The sequence below is a fragment of the Rhinoderma darwinii genome, chromosome 1 (assembly GCF_050947455.1).
Source record: "Rhinoderma darwinii isolate aRhiDar2 chromosome 1, aRhiDar2.hap1, whole genome shotgun sequence".
Classification (NCBI taxonomy): domain Eukaryota; kingdom Metazoa; phylum Chordata; class Amphibia; order Anura; family Rhinodermatidae; genus Rhinoderma; species Rhinoderma darwinii.
This window is the reverse complement of record NC_134687.1, coordinates 53,444,854-53,457,424: the sequence shown is the minus strand read 5'-3', so window position 1 is coordinate 53,457,424 and position 12,571 is coordinate 53,444,854. Positions and strand designations below refer to the sequence as shown.

The following is a 12,571-nucleotide window of genomic DNA, read 5'->3' as shown; positions in this document are numbered from 1 at the left end:
GGGTTTTTACTTACGCGGCGATACAAAATGTGTAACTTTTTTACTTTATTTTGTTTTTTTAATAGTAAAGCAGTTTATAAGGGGAAAAAGTGGGTTTTAAAATTTTTTTTACATTTTTTTTAATTAACTTTATTAAACTTTTTTTTTACTTTTTTACTAGTCCCACTAGGGGACTATAATATGCGATTCTCCGATCGCTTTTATAATACACTGCAATACTTTTGTATTGCAGTGTATTACTGCCTGTCCGCTTAAAACGGACAGGCATCTGCTAGGTCATGCCTCTGGCATGACCTAGCAGGCATTCACCTTTATTAGGCCCCCGGCTGCCATCGGAAACACAGACACTCGGTGATCTTATCGCCGGGTGTAGGTGGGATGAGAGGGAGCTCCCTCCCTCTCTCCAAAACCACTCAGATGTGACGCTCGCTGTTGAGCGCCGCATCTGAGGGGTTAAACGGGTGAGATCGATACTGATATCGATCTCACACGTTCGAGCAGGGATGCCCCCAGCCCTCAGCTACCTCTGGCAGCTGAGAGCAGGGCGATTTAACTGCTCCCTTCTCTGTTTATTTATTCTAATGCAGCGACGGGAAAAGTCTTATGCATCAGAATAAAGCCCATTAGTGGACGCCGTGAAAAGGCGTATTGGCGTTCACTAACCGGTCATGGGGCGTTGCATCTATCCTGAAGAGTTACACAGTCCTGACTCCAAACCCACCTTTCCATGCTTGATTGACATCTTCCTGGCTGTTCTACATCACTACCAGTCTCCTCCAACTTTCTAGCATGCGCTATTGCCTTGTACTCCATGGGCAAGCACCGTGCAGCGCGGTGTACTCTGCAACAGCACATCCGGAAGAGTTGGAGGTGGCTGGTAGTGATGTAGAAGAGCCAGGAGGCTGTCAATCAAGATCTGGGGGGGGGCACCCTTTCAACTTTCGCCTCAGGCAGCAGAAAAGCTAGAATCGTCCCTGGTCAGGACATTGCGATGCTAGCCAGCATCAGTCTTGTGTAGAAGGGCCCTAGCATTAGTTACTTTGGAGAAGAGAACGGGCCCTGCAATATAGTTGGACCCGTTCCCTTCTCCAAACTAACTGTGGGCAGTGGTGGCAACAGTGGACTGTGGCAGTGGCGGACAGTGGCATCCGGTGGGGTCCATTTTTTATTTATTTTGCCAGGCTCCTAACGGGCGTACCGGCTGTACCGCCCAGATGGCAGCTCTGCTACTGTGCCACCCCTGTGTGGGGCAATGCCACTAGCCTATCACCCCTGACTTGGTCTATTACATTACTACCATTTTAGCTCCCACAGAAATTATGAGACAGCAAGTTTCTGAATGTAAGATCTACCTAATTATGCAGAGATACCCTGAGGGGTGCACCATCATGAGGTGAGTCCATCCCTGCGATTTTCTGTCTCCACTATCAGTACGGTAGAAATCTAATTTCAGTTTTAACCTCAAGTAGAAATTAATTCATAACTAGGCAGATTTGACATTCAAGGCTCTTGTAAAGTTGGGTGATAACTCCTGTCAAAGCTGTAACAACGCAATAGTCGCTGTCACTAAACATTGTTAGAAAAAAAAAACTAAGTAAATACAGAGAAGGCACAAGCTAAAGTCTTTATGTGCAAACTGTTTTTTTTTTTTTTTTTTTTATTTTGGAGCAAATGTTCTATCCATAAAATCCGAGGCAGACCCTGCAGGAATCATATACAGCCTATTGATTTTAGGCAAATAAGGTGGATTACAGACTTGCAATGTAGATATACCGGACACAGGCTGATAAAAGGTGGTGTAACAGGTTTGTCACATATGGCTGGTGCACACCCCTCCCTCGCAGTGTTAGTTAAAGCTGACGTAGAACAAACAGTACAGGCAATGTGGATCAGGCACAGGAAGCTGCAGCTTATGGATGACTGCTTTACTGTACATTGGCATGAGAGCACTGCAGAATCTTATGGCTTGATGTACCAAAGCTCTGCCAATCATGACTAGTAACCACACAGAGAGTGACTGGCAAGGACTAGTCAGCGAGGTGAGTGTTACTAGAATATGTAACAGGCTGCAGACAATGATTAGTGATACATTTTCTTTTGTAAAATAAATTTCGACGTTTGGTTGGTTTGATTTTATTATGTGTAATATATACATATGTAGTAGAGCTAAAAGTGTTATTTAAGTCTTTGGGCCGGCATTGTTTGTGCATCGTGATCTAGGCCGATTTACGGGTGTGTGATCAGCTGATCCTGATGAAGGGTGATCCACCGATGTCTGGGCAGCCAAGGCTCCAATGAATTTCAATAGTAATTTTATAGCAGTATTAGTTAGATATTGTTTTGTACTGATATTAGATTACCTTATGTATGGAGCTTTAAATGATCACTCTATATTGGTATTATTTGAGCACTGTATGGTGGTATTTACTTGTGCATTGTGTGGCACTACTATTTAGTCAATGTGCAGTATATTATTTTTGCAGCGTATGGCATTGTTATTTAGGCAACATATGGAACTCATATTACGAAACGTATAATTAGACACTATGTGGTTTGGTTATTTGTACACTGTATGGCAGTAAACCATATGGGATCGTATCCCACAGTGCACCATACTACATAAGGCAAGGGCCTGATCATGATGACTAGTTGAGTTCTATGCAAAAGCACAGATAAGACATTGTGATGTCATGATATTATGACATCATGAATCCAGATGTACCCAATGACAAACTTAGCGGTGTCTCATGACTATCTGAGCTAATGGCTTTTTTTATTCTAAATCTTTATACATATTTAGAATTATTTGCTCTGTGAAAAAGCATTTTTTAAATGTTTCCTCATATAATGTATTAAATTGAGTCTGCCACAAGTTTTTTCGCCCCAAACCGCTTACACCGCTACCTTTGTTAGATTTTTTGGGTCTTGCAAAAGTGTAAAAATTACGATTTTTTCCTCCATGCGCCAAATGCAAATTAGGAACAAAGTGTCTGCTGAACCCAGGAGTGTCCAGCATTTTTATCTCTAAGGGTATGTGCACACACAATAATTACGGACGTAATTCGGGCGTTTTTGCCACGAATTACGTCCAAAAATAGCGCCTCAATAGCGTTGACAAACATCTGCCCATTGAAAGCAATGGGCAGACGTTTGTCTGTTCACACGAGGCGTATATAAATAAATAAATAAACGCCCGCGTCAAAGAAGTGACCTGTCACTTCTTTGGCCGTAATTGGAGCCGTTATTCATTGACTCCAATGAATAGCAGCGCCAATTACGTCTGTAATGGACGCGGCGTTCAAGCGCCTGCACATGCCGTTACGGCTGAAATTACAGGGATGTTTTCAGGCGGAAACATCCCCGTAATTTCAGCCGTTACGGACGCTGTCGTGTGAACATACCCTAACCCCTTTCCATCACATCTCTACTTGTCTGTTGCGTCATACGCCGCTCCAGCCAACAGAGACATCAGTCCACTCCAGAATATACACAACAAATGTGTGAAACCCTGCAAGTCTACCGATTTTAACAGTAAAACACCAAATGTCTTTACCACCAACACTTTAATGCATTTTTTCAAGAAAATGGAGTGTGAAACTGTCCAGATGTGGATATTGGTACAATACAGCAAAACCTCTTTTACGATCACTCAAAATTGCACTAGAAAATGGTCATCTAGAGAGGGGGGGTCCTGTCAAAGAAGAGGGATATGATATACATAGGATATGAGGAAATGAAAAATTTCTCACATAAAAATCTGGTGTAGTTTAGCTGTTGTCTTCTCTAAGAGGTGGTCTTTTGGAGAAGTGTCACTGTATTTGAATAAAAATATACAATGTAGAATTAGTTATTGGCCTGCCCAGCCAAAATTTTACGTTAGGTAATATAGTATAGTTACTATTTTTTCCTGCAATGGTACCCTTAATAATTAACATGACAGAAGATTTTGCAATGGAATTCACAACTCACAACATTTAGATTTATACAGATGTGTGCCCCCTACTTTTTCTTGAATTTGGTTGAGAAGTACAATTAAAAAAAAATAAATATTCAATACAATATCGGGACATGTTAGCAAAAGCCTTGACAGACTGCAACTCACACCACAATGACTGGGTGGCCACATATAGACACATATAGCATAGACATCTCGTGACAAAGTATCACAAAATCATGTTTTTTTCCCAAAGTGATCATCTCGCGTCACTCATCTCAGGATATGTTGAGATATGAGGAAGGGTAAGGAAGAACACATCTGTATTTCTGTAGTATGTTCTTAAATCCATGTAGGGTTTTTTAAAACAGCATCCATTTACATGTGGTTATTGCTTGCTTTTGATTTTTAATTTTGACGTGGTAGCGATGTGGTAGTGGTACGTGTGAAAGTCGAGTTATGGAATGTTACACTTCATTCACAATTCTGCAAATTGTTAATGGTTGTAAAAGGAACACTCCAGACAAAATTGATAAACTGTGTTATACCTAGTGCCGGGCCTAAGGGTGCAATACATAATACAGTAAAAAAACACTAAAGACAGAATCCCTGTGTCAGGCATTGCCCTCTCAGGCCTTACACTAGGCATAGCACAGTGTATCAGGATTGCCTGGAGTGTTCCTTTAATAGTCCATAAGCTAGTCATAGCCCTAAGAGCTTAGCTCTATGGACCCTGCTTTGTGCACTGGGGTACAGTCATGCTGGAACAGAAAAGGGCCTTCCCTAAACTGTTCCCACAATGTTGGAAGCATACAATTGTCCAAAATGTCTTGGTAAACTGAAGCATTAAAGGACAGGTGTCACGGAAAAACATTTTTTAATATCAATTTGCTTTTAGTGTGTTATTAAAAGAAATGTTATTTATTTGTGTGCTTGTGTTGTACTTTTTTCTTTTTTCTAACTTTTACTTCACTATGGTGGCTTCAATTTTTTTTTTCATCTCTGTACGTGTCGATTAACGACACATACAGAGATGGAATACGGCACATACATCCCCATAGAGAATGCGAACGGGAGCCGTTCCATTCACTATGGTGTACACCGTCTGTGTGGGAACGGCGCATGCGCCGCTCCCACACAGTACAAAAGGAAGGTCTTCGGCCGAGCGACATCCGGCGCCATTTTCTTGTGGACCGGAAGCCGCGGCCGGACAGTAAGATGACTACTTCCGGTCGTGGCTTCCGGACATGTGTTCAGAAGCAAGGACTAGGAGCGGAGAGAGCGGACGGAGCGGAGGGAGTGGCGGCAGCAGCGGCGGCAGGAGCAGGTAAGTTATGTTTGTGTATGTTCATGTTTTACTGTGTGATTACTACTGTATGTAAGCCTACTACACTGTGCATTCGCTCAAAAAATGGCGGCACACAGTGTAGGAGGTTTGAACATTCAACCCCCTCCTTTCTCCTGGCACTAGCCAGGAGAAAGGAGGGGGATTAATTGAGCACACTAGAGCGAGTGTGTCTTCTCCAATTTTGCAGCATAAAGCAATGAGGTTGCTTTACCACATGCCAATGCTGCAATTTTGGGAATTGCTCCCTCTAGTGACCAGCACATGGAAATGTTATAAATTAGAATCTAATTTATAATATTTCATGACTTGTGAAAAAATGAGAACAATGTCTAATCATGTAAACAATAACTGTTTAACTAAAAAAAAAGAAAACATTTTTTTCTAGCGACACATTCTCTTTAAAGAGGCTCTGTCACCAGATTTTGCAACCCCTATCTGCTATTGCAGCAGATAGGCGCTGCAATGTAGATTACAGTAACATTTTTATTTTTAAAAAACGAGCATTTTTGGCCAAGTTATGACCATTTTTGTATTTATGCAAATGAGGCTTGCAAAAGTACAACTGGGCGTGTATTGTGTATGTTACATCTGGGCGTTTTTACTTCTTTTACTAGCTGGGCGTTAGGAATGGGAGTGTATGATGCTGACGAATCAGCATCATCCACTTCTGTTCGTTAACACCCAGCTTCTGGCAGTGCAGACACACAGCGTGTTCTCGAGAGATCACGCTGTGACGTCACTCACTTCGTGCCCCAGGTCCTGCATCGTGTCGGCCACATCGGCACCAGAGGCTACAGTTGATTCAGCAGCAGCATCAGCGTTTGCAGGTAAGTAGCTACATCGACTTACCTGCAAACGCCGATGCTGCTGCAGAATCAACTGTAGCCTCTGGTGCCGATGTGTCCTCGCTCGTCCGACACGCTGTGTGTCTGCACTGCCAGGAGCTGGGCGTTCTGAAGAGAAGTGGATGATACTTCTCGTCAGAACGCCCAGCTAGTAAAAGTAGTAAACACGCCCCGATGTACGCACATAATACACGCCCAGTTGGACTTTTACTTTAAACATGCCCAGTTGGACTTTAGCAAGCCTCATTTGCATAAATACAAAAATGGTCATAACTTGGCCAAAAATGCTTGTTTTTTAAAAATAAAAACGTTACTGTAATCTACATTGCAGCGCCTATCTGCAGCAATAGCAGATAGGGGTTGCAAAATCTGGTGACAGAGCCTAAGATTTCCCTTCCCTGGAACTAAGGAGCCTAGGCCAGGCCCTGAAAAACAACCTCATAGCATTATCCCTCCTCCACCAAACTTTACAGGTGGCACAATGCAGTCAGGCAGGTAACGTTCTCCTGGCATTTGGCATATCCAGACTCGTCCATCAGACCGCCAGATAGAAAAGCGCGATTCATCACTCCACAGAACACGTTTACACTGCTCCATAGTCTAGTGGCGGCATGCTTTACATCACTCTATCCGATGATTGCCATTGTGATTGGTGATGTCAGGCTTCCATCAGTTGCTCGGCCATGGAAACCCATGCCATGAAGCTCCCATGGAACAGTTTTTGTGCAGACGTTAAGGGTATGTTCACACGTAGTCAACAAAAACGTCTGAAAATCCAGAGCTGTTTTCAAGGGAAAACAGACCCTGCTTTTCAGACGTTTTTTGACCAACTCGCATTTTTCGCGGCGTTTTTCGCGCCGTTTTCGCGGCGTTTTTTACGTCCGTTTTTGGAGCTGTTTTCATTGGAGTCTATGAGAAAACATCTCCAAAAACGTCCAAAGAAGTGTCCTGCACTTCTTTTGACGAGGCTGTATTTTTACGCGTCGTCGTTTGACAGCTGTCAAACGACGACGCGTAAATAACAGGTCGTCTGCACAGTACGTCGGCAAACCCATTCAAATGAATGGGCAGATGTTTGCCGACGTATTGTAGCCGTATTTTCAGACGTAAAACGAGGCAAAATACGCCTCGTATACGTCTGAAATTTGGCCGTGTGAACATACCCTAATGCCAGAGGAGGTTTGGACTCTGCAGTTAGGGCATGACCACACATGGCGGAATTCCTCCGCAACTGTCCGCATCAATGCCGCACCTAATCCGGGTTGCGGATTACGGCTGCGGATCTGCACAAAATGTGCAGAAAATTGATGCGGACTAGCTGCTGCGGACTGCGGGAAAAGTGCTTCCCTTCTCCCTATCAGTGCAGGATAGAGAGAAGGGACAGCACTTTCCCTAGTGATAGTAAAAGAAATTCATACTTACCGCCCGTTGTCTTTATGACGCGTCCCTCCTTCGGCATCCAGCCCGACCTCCCTGGATGACGCGCCAGTCCATGTGACCGCTGCAGCCTGTGCTTGGCCTGTGATTGGCTGCAGCCGTCACTTACACTGAAACGTCATCCTGGGAGGCCGGACTGGAGACAGACGAAGGGAGTTCTCGGTAAGTATGAACTTATATGTTTTTTTACAGATACATGTATATTGGGATCGGTAGTCACTGTCCCGGGTGCAGAAACAGTTACTGCCGATCGCTTAACTCTTTCAGCACCCTGGACAGTGACTATTTACAGACGTCTCCTAGCAACGCTCCCGTCATTACGGGAGCCCCATTGACTTCCTCAGTCTGGCTGTAGACCTAGAAATACATAGGTCCAGCCAGAATGAAGAAATGTCAAGTTAAAAAAGCAAGACGCATCCGCAGCACACATGACATGTGCATGACAGCTGCGGACTTCATTGCGGAACTTAGAATCTCCATTGAAGTCAATGGAGAAATTCCGCCATGAGTCCGCCACTGCTCCGCAACAGACAGAGCATGCTGCGGACACCAAATTCCGCTCCGCAGCCTCTGCTCCGCAGCGGAATTGTACGCATCGTGTAAACGAACACTGCAAAATTAAAGTGAAAGTCAATGGAGAAACGGCTCCGCTGCGGATTAACGCTGCGGAGTGTCCGCAGCGGAATTTAAGTGGAATTCCGCCATGTGTGAACCCGCCCTTATTGAGTCAGCAGAGGGTTGATGACTTTTATACATTATGCACCTCAGTACTTGGCGACCCCGCTCTGTAACTTTTCGTGGTCTGCACTTCGTGGCTGAGATGCTGTGGTTCCTAAATGCTTCCACTTTGTAATAATACCACTCACAGTTGATCGTGGAATATCTAGGAGGGAAAAAAAAATTCATGAACTGACTTGTCACAACAGTGGCGTCCTATTACAGGACCACGCTGGACTACAGTGAGCTCTTTACAATGACCCGTTCTTTCACAAATGTTTGCAAAGGCGACTGCATGGCAAGTGCTGGATTTTATACACCTGTGGCAATGGGACGGAATGATACACCTGAATTTAATAATTAAGAAGTGTGTTCCAACACTCTGTCCATATAGTGTAAGGGTCCGTTCACACGTTGCGGTTGAGGTTGGGTTTGAATCGCATTAAAAAAAATGCATCTGAAAACCGCACATATTTTTACCGCAATTTGATGCATTTTTAGATGCGGCAGCATTTTTTACCACAACCGCATCAAAAAGAACATCAAATCACGGTACAAATGCATGCGGTTTTCAGATGCAATTTTTTAAAGCAGTTCTAACCCCACTTCAACTGCAATGTGTAAATAGACCCTTAGTCCTAAGGGTAAGAACACACACAGTGTAAACACTGCGGATTTTCAGCAATGGATTTCACTGCAGAAAATCTGCAGCGTAATACAGTAGCAGCAGTGTGGGGGAGATTTGAACGAATGATATACCCACATAGCGGAAAAAAGCAGCCGAAAAAAAACCGTTCATAAATTGACCCAGGGCAAGGTTTTTGAGGCCACAGCATGTCAATTTATTCTGCGGAATTGCTGCTCTTCTGTTGTGGGTTTTCCTCATTGAATTCAACAAGTGCTATGTGTTGCGACATTTGCGGCAGAAATGCTGCGATTCTGCCTCAAAAATCAAAAATGAAAAAAATACTAAGAAATAAATATATATATATATATATATATATATATATATATATATATATACACTACCGTTCAAAAGTTTAGGGTCACTTAGAAATTTCTTTATTTTTGCAAGAAAAGCACAGTTTTTTTTCAATGAAGATAACATTAAATAAATCAGAAATACACTCTATACATGGTTAATGTGCTAAATGACTATTCTGGCTGCAAACGTCTGTTTTTTAATGCAATATCTACATAGGTGTATAGAGGCCCATTTCCAGCAACCATCACTCCAGTGTTCTAATGGTACATTGTGTTTGCTAAGGCTGGGTTCACACGAGCACATTAACGTCCGTAATGGACGGACATATTTAGGCCGGAAGTCCCGGACCAAACTCAGTGCAGGGAGCCGGGCTCCTAGCATCATAGTTATGTACGATGCTAGGAGTCCCTGCCTCTCTGCAGGACAACTGTCCCGTACTGTAATCATGTTTTCAGTACGGGACAGTAGTTCCACGGAGAGGCAGGGACTCCTAGCATCGTACATAACTATGATGCTAGGAACCCGGCTCCCTGCACTGAGTTCGGTCCGGGACTTCCGGCCGAAATACGTCCGTCCATTACGGACGTTAATGTGCTCGTGTGAACCCAGCCTCACTGTGTTAGAAGGCTAATGGATGATTAGAAAACACTTGAAAACCCTTGTGCAATTATGTTAGCACCGCTGTAAACAGTTTTGCTGTTTAGAGGAGCTATAAAACTGACCTTCCTTTGAGCTAGTTGAGAATCTGGAGCATTATATTTGTGGGTTCGATTAAACTCTCAAAATGGCTAGAAAAAGAGAGCTTTCATGTGAAACTCGACAGTCGATTCTTGTTCTTAGAAATGAAGGCAATTCCATGCGAGAAATTGCCAAGAAACTGAAGATTTCCTACAACGGTGTGTACTACTCCCTTCAGAGGACAGCACAAACAGGCTCTAACCAGAGTAGAAAGAGAAGTGGGAGGCCCCGCTGTACAACTGAGCAACAAGACAAGTACATTAGAGTCTCTAGTTTGAGAAATAGACGCCTCACAGGTCCTCAACTGGCAGCTTCATTAAATAGTACCCGCAAAAGCCAGTGTCAACGTCTACAGTGAAGAGGCAACTCTGGTATGCTGGCCTTCAGGGCAGAGTGGCAAAGAAAAAGCCATATCTGAGACTGGCTAATAAAAGGAAAAGATTAATATGGGCAAAAGCACACAGACATTGGACAGAGGAAGATTGGAAAAAAGTGTTATGGACAGACGAATCGAAGTTTGAGGTGTTTGGATCACACAGAAGAACATTTGTGAGACGCAGAACAACTGAAAAGATGCTGGAAGAGTGCCTGACGCCATCTGTCAAGCATGGTGGAGGTATTGTGATGGTCTGGGGTTGCTTTGGTGCTGGTAAAGTGGGAGATTTGTACAAGGTAAAAGGGATTTTGAATAAGGAAGGCTATCACTCCATTTTGCAACGCCATGCCATACCCTGTGGACAGCGCTTGATTGGAGCCAATTTCATCCTACAACAGGACAATGACCAAAGCACACCTCCAAATTATGCAAGAACTATTTAGGGAAGAAGCAGGCAGCTGGTATTCTATCTGTAATGGAGTGGCCAGCGCAGTCACCAGATCTCAACCCCATAGAGCTGTTGTGGGAGCAGCTTGACCGTATGGTACGCAAGAAGTGCCCATCAAGCCAATCCAACGTGTGGGAGGGGCTTCTGGAAGCATGGGGTGAAATTTCTCCCGATTACCTCAGCAAATTAACAGCTAGAATGCCAAAGGTCTGCAATGCTGTAATTGCTGCAAATGGAGCATTCCAAGACGAAAGCAAAGTTTGAAGGAGAAAATTATTATTTGAAATAAAAATCATTATTTCTAACCTTGTCAATGTCTTGACTATATTTTCTAGTCATTTTGCAACTCATTTGATAAATATAAGTGTGAGTTTTCATGGAAACACAAAATTGTCTGGGTGACCCCAAACTTTTGAACGGTAGTGTGTGTGTGTATATATATATATATATTATTATTATTTATTTTATTTTTTTTTCAATTTGAAAATAATAAATAAAGGTCATACTTACCCCCTGCAGTAGTCCTAGCGACGTGATCCTCTCTTCAGAGCGCAGCATGGCCTCCTGGGATTTTTCTTCATCCCATGTGATTGCTGCAGCCGATCAAAGGCTGCAGCGGTCACATGGACTACAGCGCCATCACAGGAGGCCGGACTACGTTAAGGAGAGAGAGAGAGACACTTTGCCATGACTTGAGACGGGTAAGTTTAAATCCTTTTTTATTTTTTTTTATTGCTGCTGGATTTCCTGAAAAAACGCACCACAATTTGTTGCGGTTTTTCGGACGGAATTCCCTGCGGCTACTGGTGCGAATACGTTGTGTAGTTTTACGCAGCGTATTATTCCTGATTAAGCCTAGTCTGTTCTTACCCTAAAAGGGTTTTCCATGAATAGAAAACTAAAATTGCCCAAGATGTTAAAATAATAAAATTCTCAATATATCTTTCAAATTCTTCACCGTTCCCTCACCACCGCTGTTGGGGCTCCTCATCACATCTCTGTTTACACCTCTGCGTGATGACATGTCGTCCAAAGGGATTTCAAATGACGTGAGTGGCCAAGCCATTCATAGCTCTATGTAGTGACATCACTATGGTCAACACATCACTGCAGTATAGACAGATGAGGGGTCACCTCCCCTATAACAAGGAACTTGTGACACGAAAAAAGTGCTGAATAAATATGAGTAAAAATCACAAGTACAAGTGACAATAACCAGTACTATGTCTCCAAGAGATGGAAAAAAAAGTGCTAAGTGTGATGAAGACGCCGACCTTGCGAGCGGAGAAAAGCGTGGGGTTCCTTTCCACAATTGGTGAATATTCATTTCTTCCGTTATATTTTTGCTTAGATGTAAGTGTGGATATTACTCAATACCGCAACGGTTGTAAATACTCTGTGTTCCAGTATTATTTTGGTGTATACCCCTTTATTTGGGTCTTGTGACCCTATATTATTCATTGCGTTTTATTTGTCACTTGGATACATGATACTGTTTATTGTCATTTGTACTTGTGATTTGTACTCCTTTATTCAGCACTTTCTCGTGTCACGTTTCTTATTATAGGGAAAGGACATCATATATATTGTGGGTACACCTCTATTTGGGAGGGGGGGGGGGTCAATTTGTGTTATAATTGTGTTATACTTATTTTTAAATGTTTTTAATGTATGGTATTATTGTTGTCAATAAAGCTTGATTTGAATGTAATATTATTTAGAGGTGGAGTGCCCTTTTATTTG

The 12,571-nt window shown here is 43.0% G+C and overlaps 1 protein-coding gene across 1 annotated transcript in view; it reads left to right on the top strand.

The window, feature by feature from the left end:
- The first annotated feature begins 1,883 nt into the window (after positions 1-1,883).
- Positions 1,884-12,571, top strand: part of CCDC149 (coiled-coil domain containing 149) — a 69,832-nt gene continuing 59,144 nt past the window's right edge. Inside the window, exon 1 of the mRNA XM_075858771.1 lies at positions 1,884-2,039. Coding sequence (XP_075714886.1) covers positions 1,992-2,039 — 48 coding nt within the window. The 5' untranslated portion in view covers positions 1,884-1,991. The remainder of the gene's footprint in view (positions 2,040-12,571) is intronic.